The sequence below is a fragment of the Galeopterus variegatus genome, unplaced genomic scaffold (assembly GCF_000696425.1).
Source record: "Galeopterus variegatus unplaced genomic scaffold, G_variegatus-3.0.2 Scaffold125, whole genome shotgun sequence".
Lineage (NCBI taxonomy): Eukaryota > Metazoa > Chordata > Mammalia > Dermoptera > Cynocephalidae > Galeopterus > Galeopterus variegatus.
In genome coordinates this window covers 645,995-669,345 of record NW_007726236.1, presented here as the reverse complement: position 1 = coordinate 669,345, position 23,351 = coordinate 645,995, and the positions used below count along the sequence as shown (strand labels likewise).

General features: G+C 34.3%; 1 protein-coding gene across 9 annotated transcripts in view; it reads right to left on the bottom strand.

Moving 5' to 3' along the window:
• NRXN1 (neurexin 1) overlaps window positions 1-23,351 on the bottom strand; it is a 682,451-nt gene that overhangs the window by 298,392 nt on the left and 360,708 nt on the right. For all 9 annotated transcript variants that reach the window (XM_008588382.1, XM_008588364.1, XM_008588390.1 and 6 more), the window contains one exon: window positions 9,547-9,728. In XM_008588382.1, the coding sequence (XP_008586604.1) occupies window positions 9,547-9,728 (182 nt within the window). The remainder of the gene's footprint in view (window positions 1-9,546; window positions 9,729-23,351) is intronic.

Here is a 23,351-nt window from a genome sequence, read left to right as displayed (position 1 = left end):
GTGCAGTGGTTAAGCTGTAGGCTTAGGAGTCAGACTGAGTTCAATTATGGCTTTGCAGCTTCCTAGCTGTGTGACCTGTGCCTCATTTCCTCATTACCTAAAATAGGATAATTTTTTTTTTTCTTCTGGAGTTTTAATGAATATTAGATAGGCTTACATGTATAAACTTAGATGAACTATGAGGATGTTGGTTGCTTTTATAAGAGCCACACCTGAAGAGTGCTTCATAGAATATTAAAAACCTATCATTGTGTTTCTACACTGTGACAATTTGAAATACCAGCCTATGTGCCTGTATGCTGAGGCTAATATGCCAGTAAAATAAGATTTATCCCTTATATTCTAAGTAACTTGAGGTCAGAAGCCATGCCTCATTTGACTCTCTGTTTCCAGTGCTTTGAAAGGTACTTGGCACATAGGCACTTAAGAAAAAAAGGAGGTTTTGTTAAGTGCGTGTATTAAAGAGTGAATACCTATGAGCTAGAATGGGGACTAGCCTGAGGTGGGAAGTAGCTGGAGATAAGGCTGGAAAATAAGTCCAGATTTTGAATTCATTATAGACCCAGCTAAGGAATTTGGTTTTTAAAGTATTTGCAGTACAGGCCAGTGGTTCTTCATCAAAACAAGTTAAAGTGTGATTTATCAGATTTTACCACAAGATGCCAATCTATAAAGAGGCAACAAATAAGTTGGAAATATGCTCGTAATTATCTAAGATCTGTATCTCCAAACTACCTAAATAAGTTAAATATAAATTGACTTTTGAAGGAGACAATAACCTTGCCCTGACCTAATGCCCTGGTTTTCAGAATTCACACCCAAAGTTTAAGTTTACATAACTTCTAGACTCCAAAGATTATTTCAACAAATACTAATTGCTCACTTGCTAAATTCCAGCATAGTACTGGGCTCTAGGAATACACAGGTGCACAAATAGATACAATTTCCTGCCCTCATGACACTTTACTGCTGCTCAGCATCACTTTGTTCAACATGAATGAAGACTTTACCATCAGAATTTAAGTACTTCATCCTGAAACCAAAATTTTGCCTCGTTCATAAAATTGCCAATAAAAACAGAAGATAGCAGAAGGACTACAAAAAAAACGGTAAAGGATTTTTGGTTGATTTTTTTCCAGATATTCACTCTGCTTGTCCTGGAGAAATAAATTACTAAGTGTCTGTGTATACAATTTTGATAAATAGAAAATCAGTTTTTCCCCATACCTGATTAAACAATCATTGGGAAAAATAATTAAAGAATACTATGGAGGGACTTCAAGTCGATAGCACAAACATAGAGTCCATACCCATCTCTGACCAGCCTTGTTACCAGGTGAGGAGTTGGACACACCCACAGTCCCCGAGCAGTGGGAGGATACAGGTGGAATTCTGGGTAAAGAGCCAGGATCTGTGCTTTTTTTTTCACTAAGGAGCAGCCCCTAAGTGAGCAAAATTACTGCTGACAGTGAGTGAACATTATCAGTCAGGTGTGTCCTGAACTAAAAGAGGTTGAGACCACTGCAATTGAACATTCAAAACCAGAGGGTTGAAATGCCAAATTTTTATTTTACAATAATCATTCCAGTGGCAGTGCAGGGGATGAATCAGAAAGGAGATCTTTGTAGCAGAAAGACTAGTTAGAGGGCTATTGCAACAGTTCAAGAAGAGGACATTAAACCGAGGAAGTAATAGTGGGATACAAAGAAAGCAGATAAATTCTAAATCTGAGCTGTTCAATACAGTAACCAGAAGCCCTATGTTGAGAAACTGAAGTGTGGTTAATGGGATTGAGGAAATAAATTTTAAAATGTATTTAATTTCAATTAAGTCAGATATAAATTTAAAACCTATACTTGATTCAATTATGGAAAACTTTTAAATATAGAAATATAGAATAACTTTTAAGTTTAGAATAATTTGAGTATATGAATTTACTTTTACAACTGTAGATTTTATGAAATATAATAAAGTATTTCTGACGGAAAATTTAGATTTTGAATTGAGAGGTGTGGAAAGTGTAAAATATGCATTCGATTTAAAAACATATTATGTTTTCAAAATATACTGAAATATAACATAAAACATTAATAATTTATATTGCTTACATATTAAACTGATAATACTTTGGATATATTGAGTCACATAAGATATTACTAAAGTTAATTTTATTAATTAAAATTAATTTTATCTGCTTCTTTTTCCCTTCCTTAATGTGACTACTAGAAAATTTAAAATTACATACGTGGCTCACATTATATTTCTGTTGGACAGTACTGGTTAAAGAGGCATTTTGCGAATTTTGTGAGAAACTAATTAGGTTGTAAAAGCAAGCATGGGATAAAAGATGTGATGACTGTGTAGATGGGTATGTGGTTGACAGATGAGTTCAGTTGTAAATGTAGTAGGTTTGAGATGCCTATGACACATCCAAATAAAGATGCTGAGTAAGCACTTGGGAATAGTTGGTGGTAAGTGAAGTCAGAACCGGAGATGTGCATTTGGGAGAGAGCAGTCAGCATTTGAAATGTAAAGTTCAGAGTAGAATTTTAGGAATATTAAGATCAATTTACTTTCATAGACCAAAAGCCTCATTAATCAATTAAATTTTGATATTTCACCAAAGAACCTTTTTTTTGTTGTCTGTCAATCTTATATTTTCATTCCTTATTGAGCAGGAAGGGCTTAAAGAACAGGTCCAGGAGAAAGCGCATTTGCTTGAGAAAAAAAAGCCCATGATTAAAGTGTCTCCTTAGAAGCTTAGTTGCAGTATCTTCTTCTAGGGCAGTTGAGCATCCCCCATTAGGGATATGTTTTGTTGGCAAAGAGATTAAACAGCTTGTCCAGCCAGTCTGTAGGAGGGCAGTGGCTTCCTCTGTTTTGTTGACATAGGAATCCCGAGGTCCAGCACACTACCTTCTAAAGTAAGCTCCTAAAGACATCGCAAATTGCATTTTACAGCTCTAAAAACGTACTCGTTTGCACCAAAAGAATTTTCTCAGGCTCCATAAAAATTATCTCTAGTCCTCTGCCCCTAATTTATAATTTGGATTATTTATGCCCACTATTAATTTGAATACTCCCTACTGTATTTATTTCCTTTCTTTGCTGAAATGAATTGCCCACTTACAGAGTGTCCCAACATCGGCATTAATAGGATTCTAATGCTATAGTATCACCATCATCTTGTTTCCTGATCTTTTGCTGATGTGTTTGCTACATTGTCTGCATTTTTTAACTACTACTTCCATGCCTTTGCTTATAACTTTTAGTGTCTTATGCGCTTTTGAGGGAGTTATCTGGATCATTCAGTATGTATTTCCCAAACTAGTTCTTAACCCTCAAGCAATGTCTTAATTTCTTTTTTTTTCCATCAGCACAGCAGTAGATAACTTAATCCCTACAGTACAAATTGCATTTTGGGTTATCAATAACGATGTGGTGAATTGGCCAAAGGAAGGTATGTTTTAGAAAAATACTAGCTACAGAAGAAATGGAGGTGTAGTCAGTAGTTAGCAAGGATTCAATAAGCAGTTCCTTCTTTTGGCAGCTTGGCATAAGAAAAGACGGCTTGCTAAAGCAACTCATCACTGACTAACTTAGAATGATTTTGAAGCCATTTTGTAAAATAGCTTGAGGCTCACAACAAAGCAATGGATCAAGAAAAGTAGTGATCATAGGATGGAGCAGAGTCAGTGAATAAGATTTTCTCTAACTAGGTACTGCCCCAGGAATTGTTTGTACAGCTCTTCCAAAAGATTCCTGTGCCCTGACCTCTTTCTACTAGCTCAGAAGGCTAGAGGATTCCAGGGCGAACCCTGAAAATGCCCAACATTTGAAAAGAAACCTTAATGACTGAGTAGCATCTAGATAGTGACAGAGAATTGGAAAAAACGCTTTTGCACAGGAATTAGAAACAGGAAGATGACAAGGAAAATCCCAATTTTAAAAGTGGGCTAATAAATTTCACTGGAGTGGGAATATGATACACAGAGAATTGTGGAAAATGGACCCAAACAGGGAAATTGAATGTTAAGGACATTAATTTTTAGGCACAGAATTTGTCTTTATCTGTACATAGTTGGAAGACATCCATGTGTTTCAAAAAGGAGTAACATGATTGAAGAAGCAGTTCAGCAAATTAACCTGACATAAGTATATAAAATGGATTGGAAAGTATTCAGAATTGAATTGGAAAACTGAGAAAGTGAAGCAGCATTACAGCATCTAAGTGATGAGTACGTAAACTGAGGAGGTGCAGGTAAAAATAGTTGTTTTGGCTCTCTTTTATTAAATTTCACAGCCACAGAATTTCAGAGGAAACAATTCTGAAATCAAAGAGATTAAATGATACACAAAAGTTGACAGCCAGTAACTTAGAAAATGAGAAATTGAATTAGTTTCCAAGGGGAAAGGGTGAGAGAATTTGTATTGATTCAATTGCCACCCCCCTACTGCCCAAATAGAGAATGTTTCCAGATCTCTGGATAGCACTAAAGCCAATAGAAATGTGAACATCACTTCCCACATTTTCTGCAAAGATAATGTGCATCTTTCATATCTCAGAAGCTTGGACAAGCATTTTACAATACATGGTGAAAAAGACATTATTTTAGTCTTTCTTTTAAAATTCTAGTCAAATAGGCCACATGTTCTTTAATTTATGTAAGAACCAGGAAGACAAAATCAAACAAAGTATCATGCATGATTTACAGCACTGAATTTAAATATTCTATGGCAAAGTGAATCCCTTACAAAATAAGTGAATCTGTTGGTTAGAAAGAAAATTTCAGATGAAACATAATTTCGATATAAGAAAGACCTGAACAGAAATAACTAGGCTTTACCTTGTTAATGTAAGTATGCACTCATGTATAATTACTGACTTTAAAAAGGTGTTTTAGAATTGAATCTTAATAGAGCAGTAAGATAAATAGTATAAAATGGAAAGAGGCAGAGATAGATGAGAAAGATTTGACCAATGTCACCAAAATTGTGTTATTTTGGGACATGTAATATTTACTATAAATATACTATGTTTCTAGTCTATACTAAAATTGCTGATCAAAAGGTGTATTTCTGGGGCCGGCCCGGTGGCGCACTGGATAGTGCGCCACTTGGGAAGCGCGGCGGCGCTCCCACCCGAGGGTTCGGATCCCACATACAGACCGGTTCCCGCTCATTGGCTGAGCGAGGCGCGGGAGCAACACCGAGGGTTGCAATCCCGTTGCCGGTCCCAGGTCCTGTACGGGGGCGACACTGAGGGTTGCGATCCGTTGCCGGACACGGAAAAAGACAAAAGACAAAAAAAAAAAAAAAAAAGGTGTATTTCTAAATCAAAATCAATTAAGAGATTGGTTTCAAAATAAGGCTTCCAGCCTAGGAAAGTACAAAGAAGAAATACTCAAGGCAAATATGTACAACAATTCACTAATCAAATTTGCAATGCTCTTTCATGCTCCCGAGATGAAAGGCTGAGAACATTTTCACCCAACCCCTCCTTCACCTTACACATTCCCTCTGCTCAGAACCAATACACATGTTAATATTCATGGCAGTGAATAAGCCCACATTTGTAGTGGTTTTCTTCTGCAAGGCAGAGAGTAGTTAAGTAATCTCCAATTATCACTAAAATGATATATAAGAGAGGTTTATTCTAAAAGTGACAACAGTAGTAAAATTTCTAGGAATGTTTTAGAAATAACAAAAAAAAATTGAGCTCAATTTTTTGCTCATTGCTCCCAAGAAATTATTTTATTCAGTATTGGTTAAATAACCCTCAACATCAGTAATTTCAACATGTATACTATTACACTTTACAGATTACAAGTCACTTCTTAATATCCTTTATCTTAAAAACCTATCATCTGTCCATTGTTCTTACAAATACTATGCAAATAAGAAAGTTAGAACTGCAAGAAGGAGAGATGAAGAAATACCAAGACAGAGAAATACCAAGAAATACCAGTCACTATGGGACAAAATGTTTGCTGTAAGTAATCTATGCTACCTGGTGATGAGTATCCTGGCTGACCTGATCATTCATTCATCCAACAAATATTTATTGAGATAGGTACTAAGCAGCTAGCTCATTTATTTTTGTAGCCACAGAGCCTAACATAGGCTGGGCCATATTAGGTGCTCAATAAATATTTCTGGACAGGCTTCTAGCATGTACTGAAATTAATAATGAAAATCACATTTCTACATTATTTTTCTTATCAATCATCATCATTATTATAAAACATATTCTCTACCATCAGAAAGTTTATCTCTATTTGAAAATAGACATATAAAATAATTTATTATAAAAGTGAGCTAGAACAAATGAAGTAATTATTAAGGAGAGAGAATTATTCATCCAATGGAATTTTCACTATAGACTTTCTTTAAACAAAAGACTACCATAATCAGCTGAAGATTTCTGACATCAATTACAATTTTCAATTTTTAAATAATATAGTTGCAGTATATCAACTGCTATACTTTTTCTACACTGTAAAAAAGAAGTTAGATGATTTTCTCAGAGTTATATAGAAACCAAATTGCATCTGTCACATTATTTTAACTATTGAAAAACTGAAGGTCTACACTTATCCTAAGCCACAGTATTTTCAATATATAATTCATTAAATCATTTACTTTTTTCAGAAAACATTTATTGAACACTGATATTCTGGGTACTATACTGATTAATTGCTCCTTACTTTATGTCTCTATGTTCTCCTATTCCTTTCTAAACCTTACAGTTTCAATAGTGATATTATATGGCTATGAGGTTAACAGTGGTAGCTTTAACATTAATAGAGCAAAAAATCTGCCTATCAAAGCTATGCCACCTAATTCAAAAGCAATTTTATTCTAAGTTGTTAAATTTTGAAGAATACAGTTAAATTTAAATATGATTACAGTTTCAAGTAAAACTGATCATGATCATTCTGAAAAATGGGATGACAATGTCAAATATTTAAATTTTCATTGAAATTATACACCAATAGGATTTAAAGTTATTTAATTGAAATGGCATTATACATTTCAGCAAGAATGAAGTATCCCTCAATGAATGCAATCAACTTTTTAGTTTATTGGTTCACTCTTATCAATTAAAGCTGAAAATATGATTTTAAAATACGAACAGTACATATTTTATACTTTGCTGACTTTGAAGGCTACAGAAAATTTCCTGGCATTTTAATGGATAACCTAAATGTTTAACTTTTATTGATAAAACATATCATTTATTATATCAGTCAGAGTAAGGTTTAAATCAGTTACATTCATAAACCAAAATCAAACAACAGTAATAATCTAAAATTCTACAAATCTTGTTTTCTTTTTAAATTTCCAATCCTTTAAGTAGTGGAAGAATTTATTTGGGAAAACCAAGATAGATTCAAAGGTAACAAAATAATTTGATAAAACTGCCTTTGTATATTTTCAAGCCTAAATATTAATATTAAGAATAGTTCTGCTTCATTCACTCAGAGGAGAATTTGAACATATCAAACCCAAGAGAAAGGGCATGCAGATACAAAGCACTGAATCCAACGTGAATGGCCAAACCACGAGAGGACATTCAGAAAGACAGAAGCCCTCCAAGGGCAGCTATCACAAATCCACAGCCAGAATAGAAGCTGTGGAGAGTACTGAGCTGGTATGGACACATAGAAAGTCAATACTTTACTTACGAAAGGACACTAAGTCACATTTGATCAGAATTAAAAAGAAATACCCATTCTTGTAGACTAAAACCCTTTGACTATAAAACAAACAATAGTAGTTTGAGTAATTCAATAACAAAGCCCCTTATGATTTGAGAGTGATTACTGCAGATGCTTTTCTCAGGGTAAAAGTGTAATTGGTTATAGATCAATAAGTAATTTCTTTTAGAAGGAAAAAGCTCTTCTTTTGTTTTTATTTTATTTATTTTTTGAAGTAGCAAGGCTCTTAAATCAGAACTGAGCAAATATATTTTGAAAGTTTGAGCTTACTCTAAACAAGATTCCTTGCTTCAATAGCTAAGTTTATCTCTACTGATCATTTATTTATGGTGCCATAAAAATCCAGATGCTTTCAATTTTGATTGTTAGATATTTGCTGAAAGGCAATTAAAATTATTTTCCCAGGGGTTCCAATTTTGGCAACTTCATGTTGAATTTAAAATTTATGACAGTTCAATAATGATTGTGTTGAGGGTTTTTTTTTTCTTTCTGTTGTTATTTTTTTATTTTTATTTATTTATTTTCTCCCAAATCACCAATGAATTCAGTCATTGTGGTCAGTGTGACCCCCTACTCAGCTTATTGGAAATTCCAGAAGTGTAGTGCAAAATTAAGATAAGAAAATAAATAAATAAAAACTTTGAGAATTAAAACCTTGTAAAAGTCTGTGTTAATGCATTTCCGTGTTTGGTGGTTTTCCTAATTACTTTAGGAGTAGTGCCTGAAGGCTAGTTTCTAACCGGAAAGAACATGACCTAGGAGTCAAATGTCCTTTGAGGCATGAGTACTGGTAAAGGGAGAATTTATAGGGGTAGACTAAAATAAAACAAAACAATTGTACATGATCACATGATACAGGGGATATAAACTATACATCAAAGATAAAAATAAGGATGGAGAGACTCAATATTCTTTTGGAACCTTCCAGGAGATAGAGACTTTAGACCAAGAACCATTATAATAATATCCTTCATAGTTTTTGAATATGTGACACATTCCTATATTTGTTATTTGATATATCAATAAAATATTAATATATCTTAACAATCAAAAATTTGCATGCTTCTTTGCAAATAATGCATCAAATAAGGAGGTAAAAAGTTGCAACCATACTTATTAGTAATTCTTTGAATGCAAAGATAGAAGGAAGGGTCCCTGATCTATAAAGTCAATTACGACAACTCTAAAAGGAAAAGAAAACTTTTCATTCATGAACTACTGTTTGCCATCTACTATATGCTGAATAAATTATTGTGGGAGGCTTAGAGCTTAGAGAAAAAGAAATGGTCCCTGGACAAAATGGGAAGAATCCACTGTATTGTTCTGACACTTATATATTAAAATAAGCACAAAATGGCATTGAAACAATCTTTTTTGCCATCTTACTTCACATCTCCAAATATTTCCTTTCCTTCTTTCCATTTCATAAACCTTTGAATATTTATTTTCTCTGATGAGAAAAGAAATAAGGACACTCAATCCAGATCTTTGGATGTCACCAGTATAACAAGTTCCTGCTTCTAGCCACAAGTCTGACGAAAGACAATAAAATCGCTTCAAAGGGGGGAGAAAAAATCTTGTGACCATAGAATTGAAAGGAATTCAAACTCAAAAAAAAAAAAAAAAAAAAGGTTTTTATTGTAAAGAACATGCTTAACAACAGGAATAGGTATAAGGCCTTATTACCTCTAGATTGTATTTATATTTTCTGTACCAAAATACTGGTTTCTGTGGGAAGTAAACATCCAAGAGGAAAAATTATAAATTATTCACAAAAAGCTAACTGTAAAAAGTAAAAGCTGAATCTTATTTAAAAAATACTTACTATGTGCAGTTCTAGGTAGTCACCCAGGCCCGAAGAACTGTCCACTCGCACCAATACAGCTTCTTTTTGAACAGTGCTAAACCCTATGGCCAGTCTGTCTGCTCGTGTACTGGGCCGGTCATTAGGAGGCCACTTATATGTGATTTGTCCACCACCTTTGCTAAAGATATACGTTGTCCCAGCTGGAAAACAAAAACAACACCAATTAGTCCAAATATATCAAGTCCACACTTTCCCATGTTTGTTATATTGATATGTCAGTGAAGTATTGAGTTTACACAGAAAACAATGGCAAAGCAAAAAATAGACTTCAATCAAGCATGCTCAAGAAAGTGGACAGAACTGTTTTAAAAGAAATAGAGATTGAGCCTAGCTCTTAATACACTCATTAAATCTGCCAGCAGGTGTTTCAGAACAAACAGTAAATTACTGCTTTTTCCATTGAGTTGGAGAAGGATGAAATGTAATGGGGCTTTATTTCTTCCTGCCAGTTTTTAAGAAATAGTTTAGTAGAAAACATTGACTGGATGCTTCCAAAATGCAGCAGAAACATATATCAACTTTTTTTTGAAACAAGAGTTACATGCAGATGTGACAAAGTGATACAGCACAGTGGAGCAAATCATAATATACTACGAATCAAACTTTTATGGGGAAAGGGTCTGTTCACATGTGACAGATGATAACTAATAGATGAACAGCCATAAGCCCCAGTAGTCATGTCAAGAAAATACAGATAATAGATCCCCATCCATAGGAGCTAGGTCTTATTTAACAAGCAACATCTAGTAGCTGTCAAACTATTCAGGATTACAAAAAAGATCCATTCCCTATCCCCACCACCCCCCAGAAATGAATACTAGTCTTATAGCACTGGAAATAATGTCATGGTCTCATTCTGTGGGTGTTCAAATTTGACTTTCCAGTGGTGATGCCACTATATTATCTATTTTAATTTAAAAAGAGTTTTCTTTCAAAGAAATTCACTCAGCATCCTATGCACTGAAGTCCTACCTCATTGTACCATTAGCAGCTCTTTTATTAAATGCAACAAAATGAATTCCTTAAGTCAGAACATTTGGAAGAGACATGAAAAAAATTAAATAAAGAAGGGAGTTCCCTTCACACTGAAGGGGTCCACAGAAATGTTTACTTAATTAGTCTAGGAAACAGACCTCAGGGAGAATTTATAGAGGGGAATATAGCTTTCCAACAATGAAGGATGCCAATACATTTTAATTGTGTACCTATTGTGATGGATAATTTTATGTGTCAACTTGACTGGGTCACAGGAATGCCTAGATATCTGGTGAAATATTATTTCTGGATTTATCTATGAGGGTGTTTCTGGAGGAGATTAGTACTTGAATTATTGACTGAATAAAGCAGATTGTCCTACCCAGCATAAGTGTTATCATCCAGTCTACCTGAATAGAACAAAATGGTGGAAAAAGGTTGAATTTTCCCTCTTTCTCTGCCTGGCTGCTAGAACATTGTTCATCTCCTGCCTTTGCAGCTTCTGGTTCTCAGGCTTTCAGACCCAGACCAGAATCTACATCATCATTTCTCTGGTTCTCAGGCCTTCAAATTATACCACCAGCTTTCCTGGATCTCCAGCTTGCAGATGGCAGATGCACATGATCATGTATATATACAAACACATACACATGTTCATGATCATATATATATATAGATACATGGTTCTGTTTCTCTGGAGAACCTTAATATACCTACTATGTGCAGAACTAGTTAAACAAAGCTGTAAGAGGGAATGCAAGGGGTCTTCAAAAAGTTCATGGAAAGATCCATGCTATTTTTTAATTCCACTTTTCCACGAACTTTTTGAAGTATCTTCATATTAAAAATCAGGCCACAAAACATCTTGTGTTTATGGAAAAATAGCTTCTACCAAGAATAACATTTATGTGTAAAAGTTGTGTAGACAGCAATATGTTTCTAGTTACCTATACATTAAATTTTTATAGTTACTTAATTTACCAGTTAAATAAAGTTGACTTACTGTCACATTGTATATGTTTAATTAAACAGCTGATAATATTAATTTTGTGACTTCTTTTGGAGCCAATCATTCTATATTTTCTATCTCAGACATTTCCATAGGCCTTTAAGAAACTCCAAAGACCTCAGCAATATGCATATCATACCTGAAGGTTAAAAAATGTCTTGGTATGCAGATCTATCCCAAGAGACATGTTAGGACAGAATCAAATGTAAAAATGAAAAGCCAAAATACCGCTAAAATGAAATGTTAAAAAGACTGTGCACTTTTCTATTATTTTTAATGGATTCCAATACATGAAAGTAGTTAATCTCTCTATGTGAGAAAAGGCAATTCATACTTCCAAGGCACCAGTCAATGTCCAAGCAAAGAAAATTCAGAATATACAGATTTTGTATCAGAAATGCCAGAGCATTTAGAGCCATTCATGCTCTATATCAACAGAAGCTTGTTCAACATGATATTAATAAGCAAGTACTACTTGATAAATGTTTTTCTGCCTGGTAATTTTTGCAGATGATTAAGTATTAACTATTTCAGTAAAGCATATGTCAATAAAAATAAGACAAGAACATATAAAGTTGGAGATTGCTTTAAAAGGAGGATGTAATGGTTACTTCAAGTGCTGATACTTAATGATTACTTCTCTCCTTCCAATTAATTTTGTTTTCAAATGCCTATGTAATTCATGTGAAATAAGAAAAATATTCAAAACTAAAGATACTATTTAATAATGTAAAATATAAAACGTATCTAAGAATTCAGATATTTTCCAGAATCACCAGAATAAAGTAGTGTTGGAAAGCAATGTTAGCTTACATTACATAGTGATTCCTAAACTTAAGAATCACTTTTACAAATGTTTTTAAATTTATTCTCTATTTCTGTATAGAAAGTAGGGCCAACATCACTCCTGTGCTATATTTGAGAAAATTTAGTCATAAGAATTGACTTGTTATCTCAATTTACAAACTTGGTTAAGTGGCAGAGCTGGTACAAAACTAGTATCCAGACTCCTATTCCAGTATTTTTTTTTAATACAGAAATGTTTCTGATATCATAATGATACAGTCAAGAAAAAGTTAATTGGATATGTCAGTCTGAATTTATCAAGGCCAACTGTTATCATATTCTAATGTCTTATATCCATAAAGTGACATTTGCACTTCATTATCATATACTCTCCTTTCACCTCTCAACGTTTCTAAAAAAGAAAAATAACATGTAAATGTGAAATGACAGAACATTTAATATATGTAGATTAACATTTACTTAGGGTATACTTCCCAAACTTATGGAACTATGAAATCTTCTAGTTGCTCAAATACAGAACTTGAGGATAGTAATTTAAAGATATATATTTTCAGTAAGAAAAATGTCACAATAAAAATTCCCTTACTCAAGATTTGATTTCATCTCATATTTCAACCTTTTTCAATAAATGTTAAGTTCTGGCAACTATCATGCAATTAGGTATTCTTCCTGCTTACAATGACTTTGCAGTACTTCAGATTTCACGAAAAAAACAAAACAAAACAAAACAATTGAACTACTGTCTGCCAAAGAATGCAATTATTCTAGTTTCCTTTTTTCCAGATATATCTGGACAGCAGTCTCTCTTTTTTCTTCTCTGTGCACACTAGTGCATTGTATTGTATGCATCGGCACAATTCCATAATAAATGAGAAAATTAGTTGTCCAGTCCTCCCACAGCTCTCTTCTACCTAACTCTGTAAGCATCCTGACTTTTTAAAAAATTCTGCTTGTCAAACTTGACAAAAATACCCTTTTTCTTGAGGCCCTCTTTTCATCAAGCTAGAATATTATTCTCATAATCAAATACAGTGGGTGAGATGACTAAAGTTTCAAAACCTGTCTCATTTAACATGCATCTTTTTTTTTTTTCTTTTTGTCTTTTTTCGTGACCGGTAACGGGATCGCAACCCTCAGTGTCGCGCCCGTACCGCGACCAGCAATGGGATCGCAACCCTCGGTGTTGCGCCCGTACCGCAACCAGCAACGGGATCGCAACCCTTGGTGTCGCGCCCGCACTGCGCTCAACCAGTGAGCGGACCGGTCTCTATATGGGATCCAAACCCTCGGCGGGAGTGCTGCCGTGCTCCCAAGCGCCGCACTCTACTGAGTGCGCCACCGGGCCGGCCCCTTAACATGCATCTTTCTAAACCAAGGACATAGTGTACTTACTGCAACAGAATAGTTTAAAAATTAAGAATGTAACTGGATTTAGACGTGGGTTCAAATACCTACTGTATATCATTAGTTACATAACCTTGATCAAAAAACATATTTTAAGTATTAGATTATCTGAAAAACTGGGGATAGCAACACTATCTTATAGAGCTTCTGTCGGAATTAAATGAGACATTGCACAGTGACACCTGAGTCCAGTTCCCAGCGTATGGTAAGTGCCCAGTAAATTTTATTAAGAATAGGTGTTGTGTGTTGTGTGTGTGTGTGTGTGTGTGTGTGTGTGTGTGGTAAAAGCATAAAATAACTAACATTGCATCATGATGTGTTTCAAAGTTGTGTTCAAATCAAATGCTTTTTAAGGACATGATGTTCCTACATTGTAGTTTTTATTAATCTTTTCAGTATTTCATTCTTTGGGTAAGCCCCTTTTTTTCACGAAAGCCCATTATATTATTATTTATGTTCACTAATAGTTAATAATGGAAGAAATATTAAATTGTATCACATTGGAGCTCTCATGAGAAAGAGAATATTAGTTTATCACCATAAAACATTAAGCATGGTAACATTTATGGCATGATGTAAGAAAATTTCACTTGACTATTACATAAAGGAGAAATTCTACACAAAATGAAATGCAAGCTGGGTTTATTTTTTAATTTTATTTTTACAGAAACATGTTTTACCTTATTTATAAGAGAATTAAATGTGCAATGGCAGTACATCTTAATCACAGTGCCAAACTTTTTATCAATATGAAGAGAAGCAGAGGAAGGTGTCACCTTTATTATATATGCATGTTTCTATACGACAAGCACTAGCTCATCAGTGCCATGACTACTAATGCACTTATTGCAAATTACCCTTCCTATCTATCACATCACTGAATGTATGGATGACTAAAACTAAAAGTGGTTTTCAGCAATTTCCACATTTAAGTTGTGCAGTGAGTCTATATTTCCCACCCTAACTTCACTAACAAAGCTGGCTCTATCAGACAAAAATTTAACAGTGTCACATACTTTATGCTGCAATAAACATTTGTAAAAATTAAACATGGGCTTCCATTTCTAATGTTTGAACTGCCTGTAACATTATAAGAAATATTTTTAGATCTTATTCAACATACCATTTACATAAAGGGCTCTCTCCCCTACTGCTCTGTCTTGCCAACCATCCCCTCCCTAAATATGCCCACTTCAGCCTCACTTCTTTTCTACAAAGGCTAATATATTCCCTTAAATGGACCAAATCTTCCTGAAAAAGAAAACCAATCAGCATGTACTGATCTTCTTGATTATTGGTTGCTCTAGATCCTTGCTACATGAACAATAATATAATTAACTTCCAAATAGATTAGCTTCTAACTCATAAGTGTATAAACAAAAGGTTATTTTTTGAAAGCCTATAATTCTTCAAATGTCATCATGTAGCCAACATGAAACATTCAGGCTCTTATGTTTCTATTAAATGTAACAGGGATATAAATAACACTTTTTCCAGTGAAAGTTTGCCAGGCAGTTAGATGAAAATTAAAAGTAAAACACTTATAAACAAGGGGAGCTTTTATTCCTCCTACAGTTTTGTTGAAATGGCGTTGTTAAATTTTAATTTTCAAAACAATTTCTACCTAGGTGGAAGCAGTCTTTGGAGTAAAGTTCATAAAAATGCAAACACAATGAGAAGACCACCTTGAATGCAAAAAGAGTTCTATACCAGGGTAAGTTTTCCAAACTTGTAAAACTAAAATAAAAATCTTAATCACTAAAGCAAAAACAACTAATTACAGTTCATCATTTTTCAAAATTATTGTAAATTTTTTGCAAGATCACAAGGAATTGTTTCATGAAACTGAGCACTATAGTTTCCCAATTTGTAAAACTCCATATGGGAATATTAAAAACTCAGGAAAGGTGGGTCTTATATTAGGAGAGACTAGTGGAATGAGATTAGTAGGAGTTCCTCACTATAATATGTAACCAGCTCTAAATCTAAAAATTAATTGCAACAATTACCAATATTGAGAAGTAAGAAACAGTCTTCAATGCTACATATATATCTAAGTGTGCAAAAATTCTAGGAAAGGAAAAAAAGAAAATAAAGACTACATATCATAAGTTGAAACTCCTGATTGAAGGGGCAGACTTGGTAGAATTGGCAAATACATTACAAATAGTTAAAAAGACTAGTGAATGAGATGGCTTTTACCCGTACATATTTGAGAAAGAAAGCAGGTAGCTCCTTCATAAATGAAAGGAGGCAAGAAATACGGCAAGCCATTGAAATGGTTTAAACATGGGCCCTATATTCTCAATCAGCTCAAAACAAAAAATGTTAAGAAGAGTTTAGGTAATTCCTGAGTAATGAAAGTCTTATTGAAATAGTTCAGGATGGTATTTAAGATAGAAAGAACAATGGAAAGTTTGTCATACACGGCAAGCTGCATATTCTGCCAAAACCAGGGACTCTTACAAATTAAGAAAATATATTAAATTTTTTAAAACAGGTTTTGTCTATTTATTAAGCTGAGTGCAAACTGATAAAGACAGGGAGGTCAAAACTGTGAGCATGCTGTTTTTGTGCACTGCAATTTTGTGAGAGTGACACTGTATAGAGTCACTGTACACACACTATTCCACCAAATGCCCATCATAAACTTGGTTCAAATTCATCACAAAGATTCTTGAACCCTTTGCAAATCAGAGATGTTGTTAGACTTCTAGGGTTCATGAAGACCCATCAAGCATTAAAGATTAATGTTTTCTAAACTTTCAATTGGATCAAACAAAAGCTGAACCACCCATACCCCACAGTAGACTTGGGAGGTGTGAAAGCAAAAGAGTGTGGAATCCTCCATGAAGCCAGCCCATTTGAGATTCAACTCTAGCCCAGCCAAGATACTATTTTAAAACAAAAAGGGCATGTGCTTACTCAAAAGGATATTTTAATTAAGATAAAACTATCAAGAAAATGAAACACCAAATATCTATCATAATTCCTGTGAGGTCAGGAATCATTTCTCTCAAAGATAATTTTAACAACAACAACAAAAAAAAAAAAAAAAAAAAAAAAAAAAAAAAAAAAGAAAAAAGAAAGAAAGAACAAATTAAAAATAGAGAAATTTATTTTTCAATAAAAAATAATTTTTCCTTTGCTTGTTGACCCAAAACTTTTCTGTAACAAAACATTTTTCTAATAAATATTCTATTTTCTACACGTTTTCTATAATAGAAATACTGTATCTTGAAAATATATCATTTATTTTTTTTCAGATTTTGACATTTATTGAAAGAGTATGCTATATGGAAATAAATATCTATTCTTTTGAAAACAAGTGTCCTTCTGCAATGTCAGATAAGTTGTTTTGTTGAATATTTGAGATGATGTAAGCCAGTAAATACTATTTTAGAAAATCTATGCATTAAATAACACTTCACTTAGTGGTTTCTTTGCAATGTTCATTCTTTTAAAAACGTTTATTTTCCTCTCAAACAGGTTATTTAGAATATATTTCCTTTAGGAACAATTGAGTTCAATAGTTTGAGCCGCCCAGTGAGACAAACTTGTTCCAAGATCAAATTCAAAGTCCTGGGAACCTTTTAAAAGGTTCTTTGTCTAGGTTATGTGTCTGAGTAGAAAAACAAGTTAAGTGTTAAACCTTCTGCTGTCAGATTAGGAAATACTACAGAAAGACAGTAAAGTGATCTAGAGCTAAAAATAAAACCAAGTGAGACAATCTCACAAGCAATAGGCAATCCCACAACTAATAACCCTAAGAACATCGAATGCTCATGTCTTCCCTTTTGAAAGTAGACTCCCTCAGGTAGTAAGTGGACTTTATTAAAAAGTCTCTGTCAAGTAATTTAGTAATCAATTTGCATTAGAGCTATAGGCAGCAGGGATGGGAAGAGAAGAAATCACACTATCAGGCACTTTAAGAAGAATCTTATTTTAAGAGCATAAAGTAAGATGTGTAGCTTATAGTAAATTCTTAAAATTATTAGCAGTTTCCTAGTGATGTCCTTCAAATTACTTATTTCAAAAGTTAATCGTGACAATAGCGTTCATCAGGTTTTAGATCTAGGTTTAAACAAACAAACAAAAAACCCCGACATAATCATAGACAATGCTGAAGTACACTTGGAGATAAACCAATTAAACTTTCCTTTTACTACAAATAAAACTGAAATCCAGCCAGAGAAATCAAGAGTCTTCTCAGTGTCACACAGATGGTTGCAGGCTGCACCCAATTCTATTTCTAGTGCTTTTTTCACTATAAAATGAAAAAACTAGGATCGAATGACTGCTTCTTGTTTAGAAAAATAAGCTAAAATTCACAAATCAAGGTCTCATTTCAATCATCTAGAGTTTTTTTTTAATGATGCTTCCTGGGTCTGGTATGGGGAGACTCAAAGTTTCTATAATTACACTTAACAGGAATGATACATTCACATCCTGACATTTCAGAGTCTGGCCTGCATCTTTAAAGGTGTGAGGTCTTTGCAGCGCTTTATCGTAAGCACCCCGCTCCAGCAGCCATTCTACCCTTCAGCTCATCTGAGGATTCTACATTGTGAACCAGAGATGCTGAAGACAAATCTTTATTATTATTACCATAATCACTTTTATTCTACACCAGAAAGATTTTATGACATTTTGGCAAACACACCTTCTTGCCCTTAGCAGTGAGATTAAATCCTGAATGGAAATGAGCAGGTGGTTATTTTGAATGATTTGCATTGAGTTAAAATAAATAGAGGGCACCATATAAACAATAAAATTTATAATAAGTTTAGGCTAAAATGAGAATCTTAACTTTTGTTTGTTTTCTAATCTTTGTTCCTCTCATTTACCATCTTCCTGACTATCTGCTATATTTAAGCCATTCTCCATCTGACGAGGCTCTGATTAAAATCATTTACTAGTTATTTTGGACTGGAACTGAATAGAATATTAGTTTCTGACTCAGAAATTACCTCAGACTAAGCTCTAACTCTATCACCTAGACATTCCCAGATGCAATTCTCCCCAGCAAACGACTTTTACTTTCTCTGGTTTATGTTTTTCAGCCATGCTTCTCACTTTCATTCCAGGTGAATTCTCTCCAAGAATGAATCCTCTCCTTTTAACATCTATGGAACTTGTATTTAATTCGTGAGCTGTTATATAATGTGTTGGGGTTGTCTTTTATTGGAATTTCCATCTTTAAAAGTATGCATCCAAATATAGGGGCCTTGCTTTCATTCTCGGTATCCTCATCAGACCTACGTGCCTTTATTCACTTACTGATCATTAATAACAACCTAATATATTCCTCTAAATCAGGACTACTGATAAAGTGATGAATAACATGAGACTCCTGGTTCTTAAATAGGTATAACTAGCATTTATTTATGTGAACCATTTCATGCCTACATCCATCAGCAAGATGGGAGTATTTGCAGCTGTATAAGAAAGCTGAATAATTTCACCAGTCATATACAACCAACTCAGATGAGGGAATAGATAGCCTAAATTATCTTGACAATGAACACCATCCTCCATTTCATTATGTCTGTGTAAGAAGCAACTTGTAAATAAATCATTATTGAGATTTTAAACTGAACATATTCTGAAAATTCAGATTAAAAAGGAAATTGCCTGCAGAAAGCAGCCAAATCTGGGATTAGTTCACTCAGTAAACCAGATACTCATTCATCCACTTATTCACTTATTTACCATGGTGGGTCATTGTAGAAATCACTGAAATTCTTATAAAATAGTTTCCAGTCTTAAAATCATATAAGTACATAGCCTTGAGTCAGACTACATTTTTTCAACCACATGATTAGAGCTTGATCACATTAGTGTGAGTTAATTCCTTCTCCGAATCTGGAATCTAAGAGAGACACTAGTTTATGAAGAGGCATAAGAAAATAGTGCAAATTTAACAAATATATTTCTAATATCTTACTGATATCTGCATTTGTAGAAATTAGTGCAAACTGTCGCTGTGATGAAAGAGACAAATCAAAAGACAGGGAACTGTGGTAATTATGAAGGGAGGAGTAATATCTCCAACAAAACAAGAAAAAAAAATCCTAGGTGAAATTATTTTCAGAAGTTTCTTGAAAGATTGAAAGACAGATGGCTTAGTGATCGTGGTAGGAAAAGACTCTAACTCAAAAAACAGAGTGGGGTTTTTGGACAACAACAACAGCAAACAAAACGCAATCCTGAGACAATACCCCAAAAAAATCCTGCTGGAAACAGAGAATACAAAGGCAATACAATACCACAATTCAAGAATAAAAAATCTGTGCACTCCATAAAAATTAATCAAGCATTTAGTACGTATGAAGCAGCATGCTAGATCTTATTGATAGAAAGGTATATGCCATAGCTCTGAAATCCACCTTTTCCCCAATTATCACTACCTATCCAATCCGGCGTCAAATTCTTGAATTTTCCTTTCATATTTCCATTCTTAACAGCCATAGTTCTTACTGCAACACTTTCAATCTTAAATGTTGTAATACCCATTCATCTTTACTGATCTGACACTTTCCTTCCTCTTACAAACTAACAATGGATTTATCTTTCGAAACAGTACCTCTAATTACTCCTCTATTCAAGACCTTCAATGATTGAACTACTTTCTACCAAATTAAGTATTCTTATCATAACTTTGAATATACACCATACGAACAAACCCTCTTCTTCAGCCAAACTGAAGAATTCACTTGTCTCACAAAATATCTCAAAATTTTTTTCAGAGAAGACAAAATTTAATATGGTCCTAGAAAGATAACAGCAAATTTGTGGGTAGGACGGTATTTTTTTTTTTTTTACATAGAAGAAGCCGATGCATTTTTTTTTTTTCCTTTTTTTTTTTTTTTGTCTTTTTTCGTGTCCGGCAACGGATCGCAACCCTCAGTGTCGCGCCCGTACCGGACCGGGACCGGCAACGGGATCGCAACCCTTGGTGTTGCGCCCGCACCTCGCTCAGCCAGTGAGCGGGAACCGGTCTGTATGTGGGATCCGAACCCTCGGCGGGAGTGCCGCCGCACTCCCAAGCGGCGCACTGTAGCAGTGCGCCACCGGGCCGGCCCCAGCCGATGCATTTTTAAGCACCACTATTTCCTATCTCTTTGTCTCCTGAATTAAATCCCTAGATAACTACAGAGTATAAATCATATAGTAGAAATTAGGACTATTCAAGGTCAGTGTTAGAAAGAGATTAGATAAATACTAGTATCTCAGTATGTTAAAAATTCTATGTAATGCAAATTCCCTTTAACAAGGAGTCACATAACTTCATAAATGTAGAAGAATGTGATATTAACGTCATAAGAGACTGCATTTAACAAGAGGTGTCTTGGTGGTATTTTTATATTTACCACTAATTATTTCATTCCATCTTTATCAAAAGTAAAACTACCTCTCATGTTTTTAAGTGTTGGCCTATGCTTAGTAGAAAAAGGAACAGTAGCAGTAACGAAAATAAAAATAAAATATACGTAACTTTGATTTGTTTGTTTATTCATTCCTCATCTTAAACTCTCTGAAACAGCTTATGAAAGTGAGAATAAGAACAAAATTCAGCTAATTCAGTGAGGTATCATTCACATATTTTCACAATATTAGTTACAAGAAGCAAAAAAACTGGGAAGTTAGGACACTTACTTCGACAAACAATTGTAGATATTCATAAGATTTAAAACCCGAAGATGGAAGTTTTTTAACCCATGAAGATCTTTATCCAGTGAAATTCATCAAAGGAATTGGATTTTGAAAGTGATAGAGAAAATTTTTTTAAAAAAGAGGTTCTCTATGAAGATCTTTATATTTCAGCACCCACGTGAAAATATATAACTATGTGAGTCATTTTTGAAGTTGAAATGGTGGAAACATTAAAGCGTGGATTAAAGTGCCAAATCAGACCTGAGGCAGGTAAGTGTCAAACCTTTCTTCTTTTGTATTTGGTTCCATCTTCCTAGATTAAAATTACAAGGTAGTTCCAATCTGTATCTCAGATCCTTGAACACTCAGATCCCCGAACTCAAAAGCCCCTCGGGTTTGAAACATATGTCTTTAAGCGCTAGTCTTCAAATTGCATCTCTGAAAATGGTTGAGAAAGATCTATAGGACAAAGAGGACAGGGCATTAAGAGGTGAAGTAAGGTTCAAACTTAAAAACACCCAGATCTAGGGTCATTTTTAAAAGTTTAATTCATTTGAAATGGTTAATTGTATTCAAATGAAGTTTTCCTGCCATCTGCCTTTGAAGACATTTAAATTAAGTTTTATGGCTCTTATGGGAAACAGAGGCCATTTCTAACTCAGTGTAGTCTGCTTACTACTATCAATCACTAATTAGAATTAATTATTGAGACTGTGATTCCTTTTCTTTCTCAAATATTCTAAATCATTTATCAGAGGATGACAGGATTTTCTCTTTCTTCTTTGGAATATTGAAATCATAGTCATGACTTTTGGGTAGATGCTACTGAAGTGATACTTTTAGTCAGATGTGTAACAATAATGCTATCTAAAAGCTACATTTAACTAAGAGAGCAGTATTTTTGGAACAGCAGGCAGTATAAAAGTGCTTTGTGAATATTAACATATTCTACCAAATTAGTTTGCACTCATTATCATAAGCAATTACTTACTGTTTAGATGCAGCTCGTATTAAATTGGCAAGCAATTTGCAAGAATTAAAACATAACACAGAGAGCTTTCTGAAAATTCAGAAATATCCTGAGACAAATTATGCTACTAGGTTCACAGAACATGCACCAAACAGCGTTACCCATTAAACATATTGAGCATTAAAATAATAGTTGGTTGGTTACATGGGCTTTTAATGCAAGACCATTTTGAAACCATTGGACATACCAGACACTGGGAGCTGTTAAAAAAAAAAAAACAACAAAAAGTCTGAAGAGCAAGTGGGAAGAGTTTGTTTTCTAAAAATGAACTAACAGTCAATTTGACTAAGTCATCGTACTTCCATAACCATTTGGTGCTATCTAATTTGTCCCTTTCAAGAAGTTTCTGTTGTCTTGATCATTCTTTCCGTTTATCTCTGTGGTGGAGGCTACTGATGTTCACCACTATTCATTTTACCTTCTTTAATAAGAGAACTCTTGGGCCAGCCCCGTGGCTCACTCGGGAGAGTGCGGCGCTGGTAGTGCCGAGACCGCGGGTTCGGAACCTATGTAGGGATGGCCGGTGTGCTCACTGGCTGAGCGTGGTGCAGACAACACCATGCCAAGGGTTGCTATCCCTTTACCAGTCAAATAATAATAATAATAATTAAAATAAAAAAAATAATAACAGAACTCTTCAGTGTTAGCTGGGCATACAGCTGTATGGGTAGATTTCCCATATTCCCTATTGGCTTGAATGGGCCATATGACTAAGTTCTGGCCAATAATATATGAGCAAAAATGATTTGTGATTCTTTTCAGTTCCCTGAAATACACCTGCAGTTTCCTAGGCATTTCCTTTTCTTTTCTTGCTGAATGATGTCAAAAACTGAACCAGCTGCTTTAGACTCAGAGATGGAAGTCACAGGTTGAGAACTGCAC